The sequence below is a fragment of the Tenrec ecaudatus genome, chromosome X (genome assembly GCF_050624435.1).
Source record: "Tenrec ecaudatus isolate mTenEca1 chromosome X, mTenEca1.hap1, whole genome shotgun sequence".
Classification (NCBI taxonomy): domain Eukaryota; kingdom Metazoa; phylum Chordata; class Mammalia; order Afrosoricida; family Tenrecidae; genus Tenrec; species Tenrec ecaudatus.
This window is the reverse complement of record NC_134548.1, coordinates 39,558,678-39,580,879: the sequence shown is the minus strand read 5'-3', so window position 1 is coordinate 39,580,879 and position 22,202 is coordinate 39,558,678. Positions and strand designations below refer to the sequence as shown.

Sequence of the window (22,202 nt, the reverse complement as noted above, 5' to 3'; positions counted from 1 at the left end):
CATCCTGGGTGTCTATGGTCCATGACTTTGGTCAAACGTCCAGTTACTGAGCATTCCTGGTGAAATGAAAGTCTATAAAGGCATGGCCATACACGCAATAGGCAGCATCTCGTAGGGAAGAAATCATTTAGAGATGGTACAAAACATTGTCGAGAAAATGAGGCCTATAGAGACTCTGAAAGAGAGATGAAATTTAGATAAAGGTGACTCTTGCAACTTAATAAATGGAAATATGAACCAACAGAAAAAGAAGGCAGATCCATTGTTGGAAGTGGAAGGGGGTGCAATGATAAGTACAACTAGCCTGTACTTATTAGCTGTAATGTTTTATTATCGCCTAGCAGGTTTATTAGCATCCCACACAGAGAATAATTCGCTCTTTCTTGTTCAGCCTTGGGTCTGAGCTCCTGAAAAATCATTAGATGGATAGTGTCTGTAAGACTGAAGGAAGGCATTGATTATAAGGCAAAGAACTTTTAGCCCCATGTTCCTTGAAAGTAAAATTGTACCTTATTTATCTTTTACCCCAAAAGTCATAGTATATAATACTATATCTAGCACAAAGAAGGTACTCAAATCATAAAGTCAATGTAATTTTGAGCCAGAATTGAAAATCTGTACTGTTGTATGTTAGAAGAATCATTCATCTTCTTTTGATTGCCCAACAACCACCCACACTAGTGTCTCATGAACATGAATATAGTATTTGCCCATATCCAGGAATTATTGCCAGTTTAAGTTTTTAAAGGAAGCACTTACAGATATACTCAATGGTTCACCAAATGATGGTTAAGCTAGTTAAATTTAAGAAACTTCCCCCCTAATTTAACCAAATTTATAGTGACCAGCTACTTTTAAAGAGTGGGCTAGGAAGAATGGGTTAAGTCTATTGAGATATAGTTTATTAAACGTTACACTGGTATTATAAAACATGGAAACACAAAAATGTATGAAGTATGAATCTATTTCCGTGGGGTTAAAAAATCAGAATAATGGTCACCTTTAGGAGGTGAATATTCCAGGTACCCTAGGAAAGGGGGATGAGGGAACCCTGTGGGTGCTGGAAATATTCTATGACTTCATTCAATGGGTAGCTAAAGAAACACGTGAATATTTAGCAAAGTGTATAGTCAACAACCTTGTTGTTCTCTGTAAGTGTTGCTGTGTCAGTGCCAACTCATGATGGCCTTATGCATAACAGAAAGAGACACACCTAGGGCCTATGACAGCTCCATCATCCATGACATGTTTGAGTCCATTATTGTGTCACTCTCTCCCAGTGAAGGTGTCCCTCATTCTCAGTGACTCTCTACTTTACCAAAAGTGATGTCATTTTCAAGTGATTGGTCTTTCCTGATGAAATGTCACAAATAATGGAATTGAAATCTCACCATCCGCACAGCATTCTGACTGCACACCATTCTACACAGAAATGGTCTCTTTTTAAAAATAGTACATAAAGTAGAATGAGGATCATTTTACTCACTGCCACCTACTGCCATCACTTCCGTATGCATATAGAAACAAATGTGTACAATATCTCATTCAATCATCTTTATCAGTACAACCAGTCCATAAAACCAATTATCACCTACTTTTCAGAAATTCTAATCAGTCTTTCACTCTGTCAAGTCTCCCTGGAGACTGATGAACACAGTAAAATAATATCCATCTAGGCACATACACAATGTAAATTAACTGTCAGTTACAGAACAAGAAATGCTGCTGACTTAGATCACGATTGGAACAGCCTCTCAGAACATTAATTTTGCTGTAGGCTACCACAACTCTGTACAAGAACTCACTGTCACCCAGTCACTGCTGACTCGTAGTGATTCCTGTAGGTTTAGGAGACAACAACTGTTTACTGGAGGAGATAACCCAGTCTTTCTCCCCTGGGACCCAACTGCTGACTATGCAGAGCACAGCCCAACATGTGCCCCACCACCAAGGCTCCAAGATGCTTCACGACACTGACTGCTGTATACCAGGCGCTCAATTAATGCTTGTTAACTGAGTCAAGTAACAATTATTTCTACTCATTCTACAGTATCTGACAATTATTCAAGGGATAGTGAATCCAAGGGGGCTTCAAAAAATTGGTGGAAAATTAGAATGAAATGATTATGGTAGTTTTCACCGTATTTTTGGAAGCCCCCATCCCATAAAGTTTTGATTAAATATCTCATTATGTTTATGAGAGAACTACAGCATCATGAAGCCAAAATTCAAAGATTTGGATGGGTTAAGTAAGAGGAGACAGTCTGGGAGTTCTCTTTCCTTCTTCCTAAACTTTGGGTGAAGAAATAGCGAGGTCATACAGCAAGTTCGCGCCTCCTTTTCCTCCCTATCTCCCCCACTGAAGCAAAAAGCAAAAGAAAAGAATCCTATTAAAACCAAATAGAGGAAAACAGCACGCGCACTCACACACAGAAACCAAAAAAAGCTTCAGCGCGCGCTGGCAAGTTCCCTGGCCCCGCTCCTTCCCGACCTAATATCAGCTATGTACATAACCAGGGATAACAAAAGAACCCTCAAAGCCTCCCCCCCCCCCACAATCTACTTTGGCGCCCCTTAGCGTGTCACCTGTGGTTTTAGCGGCTCTTCAAACCGGACCTTTTGGAGCCAGTGACCAATGTTGTGAACCGTAATTGGAAAGCGATACACTCTACCTACAACTGTGTCAAGAAATTTAACCTCTGTTGGGGTCACTCTCAGGTACACTTCTTTTTTCGGGTTCCTTTTGGCACAGGGAACCAGGGGAAATCTTTCCTGGTCCATGGCTGCGCTCCTGGTGGCAGGCACACAGTTTGAGCTGCTTAAGTACTGGCTTGAATGGCTGTCGCTAGGCAACCATTTGACGCGGTGCATGCCTCACTCATTGTCCTCGTCATAGGCTGGCTGAAGCCAGTGGCGGGCTAATGTTGCAGTTTTCCAGAAAAGAAATCCAGAGTTGCAGTTGTCACTAAATTCGATGGGAAAAACTATAGGGCAACCCAAACCCCAGAGGCATCTATCTTTTGCAGGAGTTTAAGAGGCTTTGGTGTGGTGGGCATTTTCTCGGATTTCTCCCTAGGCTCAATTTAAGACCAGAGGCTATGATGTATCCAGCTGGACTATTAAAAGAACAGGATGTAAAAGAGTTGTAGGAATCCAAGGGATTCCTCTCCCCCAATGGTATTTAGGCCAATGCTTCTCAAGATATACTAGGAATTCCCTAGATACTTGTGTTAAAATGCAAATTTTCAGTACTTCTTACAATGCTACCCTAGTGGTAGAGAGATTTACCCTTTGAGCTGCTAACTGCAAGGTACAAACTCAGTCATCAAGTTGATTCTGACTCATAGTGAGCCCATGGAACAGGATAGAACCTCCCCTGTAAGTTTTCCAATTCCCAGATTGTAACTTTTTAAGAGTAGAAAGCCTCGCCTTTCCCCAGCAGAGAAGCTGGTGTATTCAAACTGCGGACCTTGCGGTTAGCAGCCTAACTGGAAACCACTACAACCTCGGGGGTCTTGTCTACAACTGCAAGATTAGTTGTTGGAAACCACCAGTTTGAAGGGGGATGGAAGATGAGACTTTCAGTTTTAGTAAGGATTTACAGCTTCACAGATTCAAAGAAGAAATTCTACCCTATCCTATAGGGTCATTATGAGGTGGAATTGACTCAATTGCAGTGAGTTTTAGGCAGTGAAACCAGCTGCGGGGTATTTTTGGTGATATTAGTTCAGGACAACAATTTTGCATGTAGAGGAGTTGAGCAGTTTGTTAATTATTCTAGGTTTAAGTTTCTCCATTTGGGAAAGAAAGGGTTTCTCAGTGATAGAAATCAAACAAAACATGTGCGCAGCTAGTTGAGAACCTTTCCACCAAGCCCCAATTCACACTCCTCAGTCCCTACCCGCGCCATTGTTCATGTACGCTCCTTTGATTTTCTCAGACTTCTAGAGCATATTAGAAGGTTCTAATTCCCCTGTTACTTCGAAGGGAATGGTCCCTCCATCTAGTTGCCTGGCAAACATTTACACATCCTCCAAGGCTTAAATATCTTGGTAGGACTTCTTACTCGTAGAATTCCTGGCAGGACTTTTCCCATAGCTTTTTTTTTTTCACTTTTTACAAAGGAATTATTTCACTTTCCACAGAGATATGGGCTTCAATTTAGTAGTTTGGAGTTGGGCTACACAAAGAGAGAAAAACGAGGCTTTCTATTCCCTTAGGACTAAGGTCCCAGAAACCCACAGGGGGCAGTTCGACCCTGTCCTATGTAGTCTGACTTATAGCCACCCCATGTACGTAAGATCTTAGAATTATGAATCTTTATGTGACCAGGCAATCTTACCTTTCTCCCACGGAGAGGCTGGTGAGTTTTAACCGCCAAACCCTCAGTTAAGAGCCCAATGCTTAACCCACAGGACCACTAGGATTCCTTGGAGATCAATCTGTAGTCCGAGTTATAAAAGGCATGCTGTTTCAGCCTCCCCAAATTTTTATTGCCATAAGATGAAAATAGTGGTGGGGTGATTATTATTTTTAAATTTGTAGGAATTTGGTAGAGGTGAATACTGGGCTGAGCCTGGACTGCGTAGGATACACTCTAAAGATACAGTAATGAAAATCACAGAGAACACTCTTGTTTCCCTGCTCTGTTGCTATTCCCATCAGTTAAGGGAGAATGTCACTTAGCTCCCCACGTCCACCAAGCCCACAGCTCAATCTACTGTCTTTAGCAGTTAAGCCTTCCTGCTTTTTTGACTATTCTTTCCAACACCATTTGCCTCACATATTTATCTTTAAATCTTCCTGTTAATTTTCTACTGTCAACCAAACAATCCATCTGTTACAATGGAGTTTGGAGTCACTTCCAACTCATGGGGACTCCCTGTATTTCACAGTAGAACTGTACTCCATAGGGTTTTCAATGGCAGAAAATCTTTGAAAGATAGGCTGATGTGTTAGTAGATAGGCTGGTCTGTTCTCTGAGGTATCTCTGGGTAGATTTAGCCACGAACTTTTTGATTAGGAGCTCAGTACATAAGCATTTATATTGTCAACTAATGGATGCATATGTGGAGCCCTGGTGGTATAGTAGCTATGCATTGGGTCCACAAGGTCAGCAGTTTGAAACCGTCAGCTGCTAAGTCAAAGGTTGGGTTTTCTATTCCAGTAAACTGTTACAGCCTTAGGAAACCACAAGGGGTCACGATTGAGTAAACTTTGACTAGATGGCAGCTAGGTTTTGAGTTTAATGGCCTCCTAAATGTCTATTTGGGTTAACTGTCAGTTGTTTCAGTCAAAATTTTCAACCAAGCATTATTATATACTTTTAGGTTGGGCAGAGATCACATAATGCCAAGGAAATTTACATAATAATAGCAAGTTCCCAGGAGACCTGGGTGCTATAGGTTTAAAGATGACTCACTCTCTCCTGCCATTGAGTCTATTCCCACTTACAGCAAGCAAGCCTATGTAGGGTATCTGGGTCTGAAAACCTTTATGGAAGCACATAGCATCATCTTTTTCACTTAGAGCAGCTGGTGGGTTTGACCTTGACCCACTGACCCCCAGAACCAACAGAGTTCCTTGAAAGATAAATAATATTTGATAAATGCCATGCCGACTCCTCTGAAAGCAACCCAGACAATAATATTTAATTAGATACTATATATTAAACCATGCATTTATCTTTGTTCAGATTTCAAAGGCAGGATGGTTAGCATGACTTGCATGTGAAAATCAAAGGTGGTGTTCTGACAAAGCAAGTGACATATTATAAGTAAAGCTATATTTTGTTCCTTATATTGATGAATGATGAATTGTTAGGGAGCCTGTAAGAGGTGAACGAGTGAAATGCTAACAGTCCAATAAGGAATTGCCATTCTTGCCCTCTGAGTTACCATATATACTCGAAGATAAGCCAACCCGAGTATAAGCCGAGGTACCTAATTATTCCCTGGGAAACCAGAAAAATTGATTGACTCCAGTATAAGCCTAGGGTGGGAAATGCAGGATGTGAATTAACACAGAGACCAGAGGGGAGAGACGGAGCGCAGCCACAGACACATCCTTACCAGTTCAGCTGCCGGTGTACGTGAATCACCATGGGTGCTTCTGCGAATTGGAGCCGTCCACGTCATAGACCAGCTCTGATTGGTTAGATGTGAGTAAACAAACATTCGAAGCCCTGCAGTGTCAGCAGGACTTTGAATGAACAGCGGAGGAACTGCAATCACCTGCAAGATGTTACACCTCACTGGGGTACCAATGACCCATGTATGAGGCAAACCCCAGTTTTTCAGCACATTTTTTGTGCTGAAAAATCTCGGCTTATACACGAGTATATACAGTAATTTAAAAAGATATAAACTCCTATCCATTGGCTATGAATTGTGTCATAGAAACAGGAGCTACTACAGTATAATTGGCTGGTGGAAGCTAGAATTCTGGGTGTAGTTTGTGAACACCAAGAAGGAAATCAGCAAAATAAACCCTTGTGAAATATTTAAATATCTAGCCTGTGGTCAAAGGAGCCCTCTTAGCTTAGTGGGTTATCTGAGTGTCTGCTAACAGCAAAGTCACCAGTTCAAAAACCACAAGCAGCTCTGAGAGATAATTATAAGGCTTTCTACTCCCATAAAAATTGACAATCTCAGAAATAGGGACAGTTTTACTTTGGTCTATAGCATTGCTAGTATCTCTCCCTCCCTCTCTCTCTTTCTCTATCTATCTTGAACTGCTGATCATGCAAATTGCATCCCGACACGTAACCTACAGCACCAAGACTCCTATGAGTTGGAATCAATTTATTGGCAATGAGTTCGGTTTTTGAATTCTGAGGTCAATGATAGTAAAAATCCATGCCAATAAGAATAAATTAATGCCTGGGTGGAGTATATTAGCAAAAACTGGGTAGCATTAAGTTAAGAAATTATACAGCAATTGTTGAAAGCTACCTATATGACACTACTATAAACAACTTTGCTAGGCATATCCCAATGAAGTAAGAGACACAACACACAAAGACGTATGTATGCTCTCCCATGTTCATCTCAGCATAGTCCACAATATCAAGAAGCTGGAAATAGTACAAATATTCATCAGTAGGAAAATGGATAAAGAAACTGCTACATACACACAACAGATTACTATACTGTCCTAAAAACACACTGATGAAATGACGAAGCACCTAATGATAAGGATGTACTTGGAAATCATTATCCTGATCCAAGTTAGTCAATCACAAAAGGACAAATAGTGTAAGAGACCACTAATGTAAGGATAAATACCGAGAAAAAGGAAGACATCTGTTCTCAGGTCACTTCATTTTCTAATTGGGTCTCACAAACAGCAAGGTGGTGTGCCTGCCTAATGCTCATGATTCATAAATCACCCTCCTTATTTGTATATCTTAATAACCACTTCGACAAAGAAGGCCTCCCCTCAGCTAAGGTCAATTTCTCATAATGGGGAGAGAAGACAATCAATCAGTTCCTGCCATATAATATTGTTCTATGGTCACTCCAAATCAACAGACATTCCTATCAGGGTTTTCAATGGACCTTACTGGAAATTCAAGTCCAGAAATGAGGATCACATATCTGTCTCAAAGAAGGTGATTTCACTTCTGTAGGCGGGTAAGTCAGGTGGGACAACCTGCCATTGGGGAAAAAAAAAACACAGGGGGAGCATATACCCAGTGTTATGTTCCTAATTGTGCACTTTTGATCTAATCTCTATCCTGACCTTGGTAACCCAGGCTGAGAGCTATAGACAACCCGGACTTTAGACTCTGTCCTTAGGAGGCACACAATGTCCTTCCAGGTCACACCAGGAGGATCCAATTAAGAAACTGCACTAAGTGAACTGGACTTCAATTTAAACACACCAGTAGCAGATTAGAGGAAGTGGGATACTCCCTTGGACTTGGGTTCAAATATCTCTTTGCTGTTTCATAACATGTCTTAGTACAGCAGACATAGTTCTGACTTTGTGAATCAGTTATTGAAAAATTGTGCCCTAGTTAAAACCGTCATTGTATTCACAGTGTCCTGTTACTTAAGTTTTTAATCTGAACACATCAACAATACACGTATGATACTCTAAAAGCTGCCCTAACACTTTAAATTTATATCATGGGAAATTTAATTATACTATCAACAGAATTGCCACATGTTCCAAGGTACATATTTATAAAGCTACCAAAAATGATAATGATGTCTATAAAGTAGACTAGGAACATATATATATAAACCTGGGATATATGCATGAATTTTGAGTTGCATTGAATCATAGCCCTAATCTAAGAACAATTAGTTATGATATTGCTCTACTCAATACTTCCCCTCATGAAGAGATCACTGAAGATATGAGTGATACAGCAAAGTGTGGTGAAGAAATATGATAGTGCCTGGCTATCAGAAAGAATAGTGTCAGGGGTCGTAAAGATTTGTCTTAAAACAGGCAGTTCTCTAAGTGAAGTGTCAGCTATGTCCATACGGAAGAAATCCACCAGTTGATGTTATCCAAGAATTGTAAAAAATGAAATCCAAGAATAGAGGAGGAAAATTCTCAATTCAAGTTTAAATTCTGATCACTTAGTTTGTAGAAGGCTATGGATGACAATGAAGGCAAAAAATCCCTTTGCAGGGTTCCCATGTGAATGAAGTCTTAGATGAATTAATTCCCTGATCAATAGCCTAATGGCCAGAGATGCAAATAGCCTTGTTCTCAGACAGAGTGAACTGGAAAGTGCAAATGCTGTTAGGTTAAAATTGAACACCGTTCTCCCTTGTGAACCATTTGAAATATGTTCTAGTTTTTATGATTTTCTGCTTTATTTTTTTTTCACACGAAGCTACTGACAGAGAGTGACCATGGTGAATTCTACCTAGGTTCGGACAAGTCTCTCCCACTTTGTGTGCCAGCAAGGTCAGCACCAGAACATACCTGCTGATTTGAGACCCTTGAGAAACCTTTCTCTTGTGGAACTGACTATAATCTAAGTCCCTTTCCCCAACCACTCGCTCCCCCAAGTTAAATTTGCCTAGCACTTTAATATCAACATAATGGAAGGGGGCATCCGGCTGACTAGACTGCTGGAATGAGGGGGCAAGTTGACCGTGTTTTGTACTTAGGTTGGTGGGCCCCTGGCAGCTCTTGTCCTGCACTGCAACTTGCGGCTGGGCAGGCTGAGATCCAGTCAGCTGAGGATAAAAGGACCTACCAGCCAGTTGAGTGGCGTGTTGTTAACAAGACAATCATGACCTCCGCTAAAGATGCCTCACTTTTCTGTAGTTGCCCCTTGCTAGAGGCGAGAAGGTCCTCAGACATCTCCTTAAAGGAGGTAGCACTGCGGAACACCGAGTAGATGCCACCCTCATGACTTCGTACACAGACTTCAGGTAAGGGTACGGATCCTTCGTGCTGATGTAGGCTGAGGAGACCAGATCAAATGTGGAGCTCACCGAGGAGAGATTGGCCATCATGGTCACCACACACATTTGTGGTTTGACTGCAACAGGTCCCATTTTCCGTCCTAGAGAAAGGAGATGGGTGATGGCAGTGAAGAGGCAGAGACAGGAGTGTCCTGCTACTCCAATGACAGCCTTTGAAGACCCTCTGCTTTCTGTTAGATTGCAGGTTTTCTGTTTTATTTCATTATTGTTGTTGAGTTTTCATTTGTTTTTTTAGTAGGATCATATTTATGTGAAATCTAGGATATGTAAATCTGCAGACACAGTAACTGGATTAATAGTTTCTTAGGGTTATGGTAGAGGAGGTTGGGAAGCACGAGAGAGCTAATAATAATCAGTACATGAAAGGAGAAAGCAATTGATTGTGGCGATGACTGCACAACTCTTTTGAATACTTTTTACTATGTATAACTACCGAGTTGTATGATATATGAATTGTGTCCATGAAATTGATAAATTGAAAATCAAGCTTTCCAATTAATGATAAAATATATATAACAAATGAATAGAAAAAGAATCAATTATTTTCATATGGAACCAATTGACCAAGGCCATTACATGCAAACTCTACTGTCAGTTGCAGGTGCATTTTACTACATAGAGATATTTCATAGACTGTAATAGTGCCAGATATCCATTTCTTCTTATGTTCATGACAGAAATTTTGGATATGCATATGGATGTACAGATTAACCTACATTGGCAAGTTTTCCTTGCTGCTAGATATAGCCAAGCAAATAAGTTGTGGGTCATTGGGTATTAATGGAACTCATGTTAATGCTACTTTTGATTCACAGCCTTAAAGTACCTGGAGAGCTCCTCTCCACCACTATCCTTCCTCTTCCACTCATTTCCTGTAGCTTCTTGTAAATATGGTAGTGAACCTTCAGACCAGTAAGAAGGTTGAAGGAATTAGGGCCCAAAGAAAATTTCATAGCAAAGCCACCAATGAGCCAAGACTTTCTTTGAAAGATAATTACATCTAAATCTTGTTCAGTCTACTATGAATTTTATATATTTTAGAACAGCTTCAATAATAAATCCAGACAGCAACACAGAGCTGGAGGAGCATGTTCCCATTAAGTTGACCATGACGATACAACACTATTAGACTGAGTACCATAACTTTGAAGAACCTTTGTATGTCATACAAAGTGCCTGCTCATCTGTTCCACCTCCCAACTACTGTGGAGACTTTTACTATGTCCCGTCTACTCTCTTGTTAGAAATGTCCAGGGCAAATCAACCTGCAAATTCCTGAGTGAGTACATTGAAACCATATTAATAGAAAGTTGATTGCTTCATACAGTATCTTTTATCAGGACAGGCCTTGAAAGACAGTAGCAGGACAGTGACTTCTGCATTATCTTATCTCCTACAGGACCATTGCACCTCCCATCTCAAAATGTTGGCATTTACAGTCACAGTCAATCCAAAATATCAGGGCTTTTCTGCATGGACAAAGAATTAGGAATAAATAGGCTGAATCACAAAAATAGTTAAATAAATGACAAGGAATTAACATATTTCCCCATGAAATCCTAAAAACAAAAAGAGCCTAATTTTTGTTTACGGTAGCTGTGGTGAAATTACTTCGGTGGGGCCATGCTAATAGGGTTGCAAAACATTAAAAGAGGGGTTAAGAATAAAAATGCCTTTAAGAATGAAACATCGCAGAAGCAAAAAAGAAGAGCCTTTCTGGGAATATGAAGGAAGAAAAGCCACCAGTTGATCATACTGGAAATCCCTGTCTGAAGTGTTGAAGACAGCAAAGGCCATGCCATGGCAAGACCAGCGTCAGTGGCCTGGATACCATGAAACAGGGCAGAGGAGCAGTCCTAGACTCTGAGACAGATTAGTAAACTGGCTTTCTGACCCACAGAAACAGGGCCCAAGGGACCACCTGGCTGAGAGGCTAAGAGAAAGATTTGACTGCTAACAGAAAGGCAATGCCTATATCCCTTATGTTTTCTGCATCTGGCTTGTGGTAACCTGTTAACTTCCCTAACAAGACCCCATAATTGTAAGGGGTGTCTGTGCGTTCTGTGGTACCATTGCAACAAATTATTGAACCCAGCAGAAAAATAGAGTGTCATGGGAAGTATTGTTACTGTCAGAAAAAGAAAGCTGGAGGGTGGAAGCCACGTCTGACCTCTGCCTTATTGCAATTGGCATTGGGCTGATAGGGAGCTGGATGCTTCTTCCTTGTGTAGTTGGAGGAGGTTACACGTGGCCCCCATGACATTTCTTCAGTAGTTTTAGGACAGGCTTTCGTAATCTCAGTTCTATTGATATCTGGGTCAGGGGCATTGTTTCTTTGTGGAAACTGCCGTGTTCTTTGGGGAAACTGCATTGTAAAATGTTTATCCAAATTCCTGACCTCTATTCACTAGATATCCAATTTGGGCAAGCAAAAATTTCCCCAGACACCTCTGTAGGCAAAAATTATTATCTTCTGTTTAAAAAAATAGCATTCATGGCAACCTATCACATCATCCACCTTCTGTTTATTTCACTCTGTAATACACTGGAAATTGTTATCAGCATATAAACAATGTCATCAATTTTTATAGCAACATAGTATTCCTTTTGTGCATTTATAATAATTTATTCAACCAGATCATGTTTGTAGCACCTTTCCAATCTGTTACCATTGTTAACAGACCTGTGATGAATCACGATGTATACCTTTTATTCACATGTCTTTTACTCACATGTAAAAGCTTATCTGTAGAATGAATTACTGTAATAGAATTCCTGAGTTACATGTATTTATGCATAGAACATTTAAATAGATTCTCTCAGAGTACCCTTCATAGAGTATGACCCAATGAAAATCTGACTAGTAATGAATTGAGACTACAAGCTATGCACAGTAAACTGCATTTTTAAAGTGGTCCCTTTAGAGATATCCTAACTAAATATAAAAACAATGAGAATGATGCAGCATGGAGCAGTGTTTCCTTCTGTTGTACTATGAGTTAGAACTGACACATGGTTTCTGAAAAACAATGAAGACATCTTGCTAATTCCCAGAATAAATGTTGTTATGGAATATAGCTGACCTACCTCTCTCCCTATCTTGGGAGAACATTCAACATCCACGTGGTGCATACTCAGCCTATTGAAGTCATAAGATTTACCAACTCGCTCTGTTCAACTCTTGACTCCTTCTCTTTCGACAAGATGGCTACACTGACTGCACCAGTGAATGCTCCTCTCCCACTTCCACTGAGGCCTGGGTTCTAGATTCAGTAGCAGCCCAGCCTCCAGCCCCAGCCTCCATCCAGGTCCAGCTCAGACTCTGGCTCCTGCCTCGTGGCACTAGAGGCAACACCTGAGGCCAGTGGTGGGGGTGGGGGTGGGGGACAGAACTGAGCCTCAGTGCAAGCCCCAGCACAGACCCAGGTGCTGCCTGCACTCTCAGGGCCCTTTGCTGGTGGCGACATGATCTGGTTGCACCCAGCCATTTTCGCCTCCATCATGGACAGCTATGAACGACTCAATGAGGGTCCCATTGATGGAGACCGTTCTGGGAACTGTCAACAAGCACTCAGTGGAAGTTACAAAATGCTTTTGAGTGCCTGGCAGTGAGGCTTTGATGAGATGGTCATTGACATGGAATCTGCAAAGAACATGTATGAATTGCACAAGAAAAATCCAAATGAGCTCATCCTGGGCTGGTACACTACAGGCCGTGACATCACCGAGCTCTCTGTGCTGTTCCATTGGTACTACAACCCCATTCCCCTGCCTGTGGACACCAGACTCCATAACCGCCAGCTGCATGAGCATTAAGGCCTATGTCAGCACTTTAATGGGTCTCTGTGGGAGGACATGATGCCAATGTTTCACATCTGACCGTGAGGTATTCCTATTTACAACATGGAACACATCGGGGTCGACCTGATTGTGGAGACCCGTTTTAGCCCCAATGGGATGATCTGCCTCTCAAGTGACTTACAGCGAGACAGAGGGACATCAGCCCACATCCAGCAGGCCCTAAACACACTGTTGCAGCATGCAGAGGGTGTACTGTCTGGAAAGGTATCAGCTGACAATGCTGTAGGCTGCTGCTTGAAGAGTCTGGTCAACCAAGTACCCCAAATTGTTCCTGATGACTTTTGAGATCATGCTCAACAGCTACATCAGTGACCTGCTGATGGTGACCCACCTAGCTAATCTTAGGCAGTCACAGATTGCCCTCAATAAGAAACGTGTCAACCTGTGAACTCCTGCTACTCTAGACCGCAACACTGGAGCTCAAAATGTGGCTGATGGCAAAATAGTTTCTTTGTGGTCTTGAGTCACACTGAATTAGGCAACTGATGTGACAGGATAAACAGCCTGCCTTTTATAAACCAAAAAATTAAAATCACTCTGTGGCTCATAGCAGAATGCGTAGTTAGAGCTATTTGAAACATGAACAGGACACAATGCACCATTCAAATCAGAAGAGGAAGGGATACAGCTTGAGAATTAAAAGGGAGTAGCCTTAAGGAGGAGAGAGAGAGAGAGAGATAAGTTCTGACAAACCGTCAGTGAGGAAGGAGAACCTCAGTTCTACTGAATTGTGCCACCAATCCAAATGACCCCAAAAGCTGCAGAGTGTGTTCTTCCCAAGGTCTCTAGAAAGAAAGATAGCTTTGCTGATTGAAACCTTGATTTAACTCATGTAAATTTGTGAGACAAGAATCTAATCAAGCAGTGTCCAGACTACTGACCCACGGAAGCTGAGAGGTAATGAATTTGTGCTTTTGAAACTCCCCAGCTTGTGATAATGTGTTATGCAGCAATAGAAACCTAACCGAGTATATTATTAATGTTTTGGTTTGTGTTATTCTCTCGGGTAAGAAATGTGATCTCCATGCAGTTTAATGTGCATTTCTATCACTACGACTGAAATAAACATCTTTTACTTAAAAGCAATTTATATTTCCTTTGACACATACTGTCTACTCTTGTGATTTGTCCTGAAATATTGAGCTATTTATTCTCAATAATAGAAATGCTTTATAGATTAGGGGAATTGGATTGGGCTGTGATGTGTTGTTAGGTGCCACGAAGTCAGAGCTGACTCATAGCAACCCTATGTCCAGGGTCTGTGATAGGACTTGCCGCTATTGATGTGTCTGTAGCTCTATCCAATCTAATAGTATTTTAAATCCAGTAGATTAAGGCTTTTATGTTATCAGCATTTAAAAAAAGTATTCTTACTTTTCTTAGGAAGGTTTTCCTCTTGCCAAGAGTCCTTGAAAGTTTGCTCATGGGTTCTTCTGGTGGTTTTATTGCTTTATTTTAATAGTTAAATCTTTTACCCATAAGAAATTTATCCCGGCATCAATGTGAAATCGTGATCCAAAATATCCCAACATTATTTACTCAATAATTTACATTAAAATATTAAGATATAGTTGCTTAAAGGTTGCGCTTAACTCTTGGACTCTTGATAACATTTCCCCTTCTTTTTCTTGGATCTTCATGTTGAGAAAAAGAAATGAGACAATTACAAAAAAAAAATCCTGTAACCAAATACTTCATCATTTTCATCACTTGTATTCCCTATGTTTTTCTTTTCCATTTGGATTCATTTGTGCGTTCTGATTTAAGAACGCCTGGTACAAGGTACAACATTTAAGTCTCAACTCATAGGGCAGTTCTCCCCTATCCTATATGGTACTCTGAGTTGGAATTGACTGGACAAGGGTGAGCTTGGTTTTAGAGTGTTTCGTTTTGGTGCCACAAACAAGCAAGCACTGGGATGCTAACCTAAAGGTTTGTGGTTCAAATTCATCTAGTGACTCCATGGGAAAAAGACTTAATGATCTGCTTAGGTAAAGATTATAACCCAGAAAGCCATTCGTGAAGACAAAATGGGTGTACAAGCAAATGTGGTAAAGCTGATGGTGCCCCACATTTAGTATCTGTGGTTTTTAAGGCTTGAAATTAAAACAAGCAGCCATCTAACAGAGAAGCAACATGCCCACACAGAAGAAGCACACCAGCCTGTGTGATCATGAGGTGTCAATGGGATCAGGTAACAGGCACCAGAAGAGCCAAAACAAACAAAACATATTGTTGAAAACGAAGGAGTCAGAGCAGAGACCAAAAACCCATCTGTAGAAAATGGGACATCCTCTCACAGAAGGGTCCATAGGAAGGCATGAAGTCAACCAGATTGAAATATAGCACCAATGAAACACACAATATTCCTCCGGTTTCTAAGGCTTCCTTACCCCCAGATTCATGACCCCATTCCTGCTTTTCACTGCTGGCTAGATCGGAGCATGTACACAGGTACAGATAAGTGCTCATGACAAAAGGAACCCAGATCAGATAAACCCCTCAGGAAAAGAAATGGGAGTAGCAATACCAGGAGGGAAGGGGAAGGTGGGGAAAGAAGGCGTGAAGAAACCGCTAGGGGGAGACAGCTGTTGGTGTAAGATATGAACATAATAAAATTTATAACTTATCAAGGAGTCAAGAGGGTGGGAGGGGAGGAGGAGTAAAAAGAGGAGCTGATGCCAAAGACTCAAACAGAAAGTCAAAGTTTACAAAATAATGATGGCAACACATGTACAAATATGCTTGATAATATTAATGTATGAATTGATATATGAGCTGTAACAGCCCTCAATACAATGATCTTTTTTAAAAAAAATCATTTTACTGGGGCCTCATACAACTCGTATCACAATCCATACATACATCCATGTGTCAAGCATATTTGTACATCTGTTGCCATCATTTTCAAAACATTTTCTTTCTACTTGAGCCTTTGGTATCAGTTCCTCATTTTATCCTCCCTCCCTCTTCCTCATGAACGCTTAGTAATTTAGAAATTATTGCTATTTTTGATGTCTTACACTGATCGATGTCTCCCTTCACCCACTCTTCTGTTGTCAATCCCCCTGTGTCGATGTTATATGTAAATCATTATAAGTTCCCCCCTTCTTCCCTCAACATCCCCTTCCCCTCCTGGTATTGCTACTCTCATTATTGGCCATGAGGGGTTTATCTGTCCTGGATTCCCTGTGTTTCCAGCTCTTATCTGTACCCGTGTACATGCTCTGGTCTAGCCAGATTTATAAGACAGAATTGGAGTCATCATAGTGCAGGAAGGAAGCATTAAAAAACTAGAGGAAAGGTGTATGTTTCAACAGTGCTATACTGCACCCTGACCGGATCATCTCTTCCATGTGACCCTCCTGTCAAGGGATGTACAATTGTCTACAGATGGGATTTGAGTCTCCACTATGCACTCCCCCTCATTCACAATGATATGATTTTTTGTTCTGGGTCTGTGATGCCTGCTACCTAATCCCATGGACACCTCATGATCACACATGCAGGTGTGCTTCTTCCATGTGAACTTTGTTATTTCTTAGCTAGATGGCTGCATGTTTATCTTCAAGCCTCTATAAGACCCCAGTTATCTTTTGATAGCCGGGAATAAAATGATCTGTAGAAAAAAAGCAAAAAGAAACAAAGCCCATTGGGGCCGTTCTACTCTGTCCCACGGGATCACTCTAAGTCAAAATAGATTTAGCAACACCTAGCAACAGCATGTTGCCATTTAATATGCCTACCTAGTTGTTTCCATTTTTTAAATTGTTTCATTGTGATTTTCTTTCACTTTCAACAAATCCTTCCATTTTGCCCTTTGGTTCTATATTGTCAATTTTATTTTCTTCAAAATTTTTCTTTTTAACTTTATGATCCTATCTTTCTGTCCTTCATTTAAAGTTTCAGTATTTGATTGAACGACAAATAACCTTATTGTTTTAGATAGGCCTACCTTTATAAGATAGCATTTTGTACCAAGTTATATGAGGCTGTAAGATATTTTATGTCCATTGATTTATAAAATGTAACCACTATCAAATAAGGACCTGATCAATGTGAGTAGTTGATAGCTGAAATCAAGATGAAAAAAAAAGGGTCCCCAAGGGGTCTTTCCGCCAGCTATTGTTCATGAAATGATTCACGAACTTTTCATTCCTCAATTCATTTATTTCACTACATGGACTTTATTTTCCGTTTGACCCCGGTATATCTCAGAATCTCTTTGGAATTACTTATTTGAAATAGAATAAAAAATCTGTTTCCAAAGGTTCTGTGAGATGGGCAAAAGAAATGAGACAATTTAAAAACCCATTCTCAACCAAAGCGGAGGGGAAAACACTGTGAAATCATCAAGGAAAAAGTCGTTATCAATTACAGATTTGAAGTTACAGCCGCATGCGTGTGTGTGTCTGATTATTTATCTATAGCATGCTTTCTTATCTATAAGTATGTAAGTCATGGATTCTTCATAATATAGAGATCAAATCTTCGAAACGGCTTTGTTGTCTTGGTACGAAGTAGGCCAGAAAGTGGTGAGGAGATGGCACGGTAATAGAAAAGTTTTGTTCCTATTTAATGTTGGAGAAAATAGCACTTGTTGTTAGTTTCCATCATGTCAGTTTCGGTTCAGGAGGATCCCATGTGTACAAAGTAGGCCGGTTTCCCTGATTCCATTCTATTATTATTCAGTGTTGAAGAAATTGCCTTTCTCGGCCCTGCAGCATGTAGCAAAACTCTCTTCCTTCACCTTCAAGATTCAGATGCTGACATGTTGCTTGTTTCCTCCCCCCTCATCATTCTCACTATTCCTCTCTTTAAAACTGTGTTTGGGTCCAGCTCCCCCCTGGGTAAACTCGCTTCCAACCAGATTTACATGCAGTTTGCACAAATGACAGGGAGGGGTACTCCTTTTATCTCCATGAAAACGGGGAAGGAAATTCTGGCACTGCGGAATCTCTTGATATGGTTTTAAATGGATGAAACGATGTTTTGAAGGACAATACACTTTAAATTGCTCATCGGGAAAGGAAACTCATTGGGTTGACAGGCTCAAAACTTAGTTTTAGCATTCTGTTTGCAAAATAGAACGTTTATCGCAGAGGCTTATGCACACATACACAGAGAAACAAAGACATACCACTTGATAGGCATGTTGCTTCACTTATACCACAGCATTATAACAAGCTTGAGTGATTTTCAGGTAGTCTTTTTCCATGAAAACAGCTTGGAGAGCATTGACTTTCAGGAGCATTCCTTTGCACCATTTCACTGGCTCCTGTTCCTCAAGATAGCGCTTTCCATAGCTCTGTTGGCCCTATGCTTCTATAAGGAAAACATACGTGAAATGTCAGGTATCTTTGGTTTGTGATTCTGCTTGAGAATCACTGATTTTTTTAAATCTTCTGTTACCTTGTTTTCTTAGATGGCTTTTGACGACAAACACAAATTTAAATTACTAAAGGATGTGGCGTTTTTCAGACTCTGAGCTCACATCCTAGTAATAAGTAAGGTGATTGTCCCATATAAGTTAAATAAATATGTTTCCACGGTACTGAAAAAGTTTGTCTACATATCCATTGCATATGAGGGCATTGGGGAGTTTGTTATCTATATTCTTTAATTATTTTCTACTCAGATGCTACAAATGAAGCAATCAGTTTATGTAAACAGATCTCCTGACAATTCAGTGATACATAGATGTCAGTTGTATGTAAATTTTATTTCACATATGCAATCTCTATAAAAGAGAGAGATGTAACTGCTGTTACCAAGGGTCGCATTCTATGAAAACTGACTTTTTCATTTGGGTTTTTACCCCAGTTTGTAGGTAATGGGAGCCTGAGAAGCGCAAATAATTAGCAGTCAGTTTTTAACCGAAACTTGGCAGTTTGAATCCACCAAGGGAACCAACAGAAAATATGCCTGGACAACATACTTTCCTAAAGACTATATCCAAGAAAACACTACAGAGCTATTTTATACTTTAACACTTTGGAATGCCAAGAGTTAGGTGCTGATTTGATAGCAGAAAAAAATTGTGGGACAAATATTCAATGGGGAAATCCTGCTACTTATATATGTTACATTAATAATAGCTGCCTTTTCTTAAGTGTTCTTTGTCATTATACAAATATTTATATAACACTTGCTGTGTGTGTTGAGCACTTATTTAAGTGATATACTGTTCCATTTCCTCTAAGTTATTGAATGTATTGATATAAAATTATTTACAATAAGCCTCTTAGTATCCTTTTAATATCTATAGAATCAATAATGATATCCTCATTCCTGATATAGGAATTTTGTGTCTTCTGTTTTTTCTTGATCAATCTAGCTAGATATTTATCAATTTTATTCAGCATCTCATCAGCTTTTGTTATTTTTCAAAATCATGTGCATATTTGAAAGTTTATTTCTTTTCAGGTATTTCTTACTCCCTTTACTGTGCTTATTTTGAGACTCACTCTTATTTTTCTAATTTTCATTTTTTCTCCTAATTTCTTAATGTGGAAGCTGAGGTCATTGATTTGAGACATTTCTGTTTTCCAATATCCCTAATATTGCTTTAGTTGTATTACACATTAATAATATACCACCTTTTCACTTGGATAAAATACAAAATCCTTCCTAATTTATCTTTGGATTTCCATTTTGAACCTTAGATTCCATAGAGAAAGTGTTATTTATGTTTTAAGTATTTGGTGATTTTTAAGACCTATTTGTTACTGATTTTGATGTTAATTTTGTTGCAGTCAATGGGCACCTTTTGAGTGACTGGGATTCTTCAAATGACTTGAAATATTTTTATGATCTATAATTCTTCAAATGACTTAAAATATTTTTATGATCTATAATTTGACCCAGGAGCCCTGGTAGCATAGTGGTTATGAGTTGGGCTGCTAATCATCAAGCCAGCAGTTCAAAACCACCAGTAGAAAAGGATTTCTACTCCTGGAAAAGTTATATAGTGTCAGAATCTAAGAGGGGAAGTTCTACCTTGTCTTATAGAATCACTATGAGTCAGCATCAACTTGATGGCAGTGAGTAGGGTAGAGATAAGTTGTTCTAGCCTTGTAGATATTCCATTTACATATCAAAATAATGAGTATTCTTTTGTTTGCTTTGGGGCATGGCATTCTGTGTTGATAAGGACAGGAAAGCCACTGGACTGGACCACTGCTTGAGTCACTGCCAATCAGGGACACCATATTTTTTAAAAAGCCCCAGGCCTGAGCTCAAAGCTGGGGGTCTGTCCCCAGTGTAAACTAACTTTACTGCTGAATAAACCTGTTGTGCTGACACGACCTACCTTTTTGTTTGTCTCTTTGCTGCTGCAGTCAGCGGCCCAAAATCCTAGCAGTGTCACTTAGTTCAGGTTGGTTTAAAACATTGTTCAAGTATTTTTTACTTACTAATTAACCGTTTATTTGCTCTATGTATTGATATTCACAAAAACAGAATATTCATAAGAGCTTTACTCATAATAGCCCCAAACTGCAAAAATGGCAGCTGTCCTTCAACAGGTAAATAGTTAAAGCAATGATATAACTATAGCATGGACTACTATTCAGTATTAAAAAGGGATAGATTATTAACACATGCAACCACTAGGAATAATAGCCAGAACATTAGGCTGAATGGGAAAAAAGTATCCACATATAAGCTGTTATAGAATTTCTTTATGTGTACACACACACGCACACACGTGCACACACACACACAAACTGCTATCAAGGTTTCCTTTGTAGGAGCAGCCTTCTCTTTTTCCCAAGGAGTAGCTGATGAATTTGAATTTCCAATCTTGCAGGAGGTTAGCAGCCCGTTGCTTAACCCGCAGCACCACCAGAGTACCTTATTTCTTTGCATCACATCTTAAACATAGTAAAATTTTAGAAATGTTGAGCTTATTAGTGGTTGACACAGGGTAGGGATGGGGCAAGAGAGAGATGAGCATAAAAGGAGCAATAGGAGAGATCTTTGTGGTGTTGGCACGTTTCAGTATCTGAACGATGGTCGTGGATGCAGGAACTTACACAGGAGTTAAAGTTTTATAAGAGCTTAACAACTTTACACATACATATTCAGGATTTCAAGGACAACTTTTGAAATTGAAATCATATCAGGTTGTATCTATGACACTATCTTGGTTGTGGCAAGCTACAGTTTTGTAAACTATTTTCAATAGAGAAAAATGTGCTCCTGTATTATTTCTTAAAGGTGCTGGGGAAACTCCTGTTATTTCAAGACACTTAAATTTTGAATAAAATGGACTTTGAAATTTGTACTGTATCTCAAATTGTTGCTATTGGGGTATCTATAAAGTATATATGAGATATAAGGAAAGAAAAAAGAGGGGAAAATTTAAGTACTCTTCTCTGTTCACAAAATTCTAGTTGGTAAAATATACCTTTGTTCAAAAGTCTAAATTATTCCACTTTTGTTGGGCATTTAAAGGGAGATTTACTTAATGTACAGGAGTGTAATTCAACTAGTGAGAAGCACATATAAAATCTTGCAGACAGTGGCTCCCTGTGAGAATTTGCTCCATAAATGTTTGCCAGTAAAGCAGATTGATTATCTATCTCCCAGTCCTTTCAAATGCCCTCCACTCTATTTATAGCTAGCTGTAAGTTGTCTTTTTCTTGTCTCCAAAAATGTAAATAGTTACTGGGTGCTCTCTTGACTGACCTGTGTAGCAGAAAGTTGTAAATCAGCCATAAAAGACCTGATTTATTTGTAGTGGTAACCCTTCCTGTCCCACACTGTTCCATGTTTGGATAGAATTACAAGTGCTTGTGGCCAATTGCAGTATATTTGGCATCTTTGCCTGGATTGGTTTGCTTACTGTAAAACTCTTAAATGCTTTTTTTACCTTTGTGAGCC

The 22,202-nt window shown here is 39.8% G+C and overlaps 1 protein-coding gene and 1 pseudogene across 1 annotated transcript in view; one reads left to right on the top strand and one right to left on the bottom strand.

The window, feature by feature from the left end:
• Positions 1-2,781, bottom strand: part of CFAP47 (cilia and flagella associated protein 47) — a 222,767-nt gene extending 219,986 nt beyond the window's left edge. Inside the window, exon 1 of the mRNA XM_075538347.1 lies at positions 2,587-2,781. Coding sequence (XP_075394462.1) covers positions 2,587-2,781 — 195 coding nt within the window. The remainder of the gene's footprint in view (positions 1-2,586) is intronic.
• A 7,564-nt stretch (positions 2,782-10,345) lies between these two features.
• On the top strand, positions 10,346-13,704 carry LOC142433281 (eukaryotic translation initiation factor 3 subunit F pseudogene; annotated as a pseudogene).
• The last annotated feature ends 8,498 nt before the right edge of the window (positions 13,705-22,202 follow it).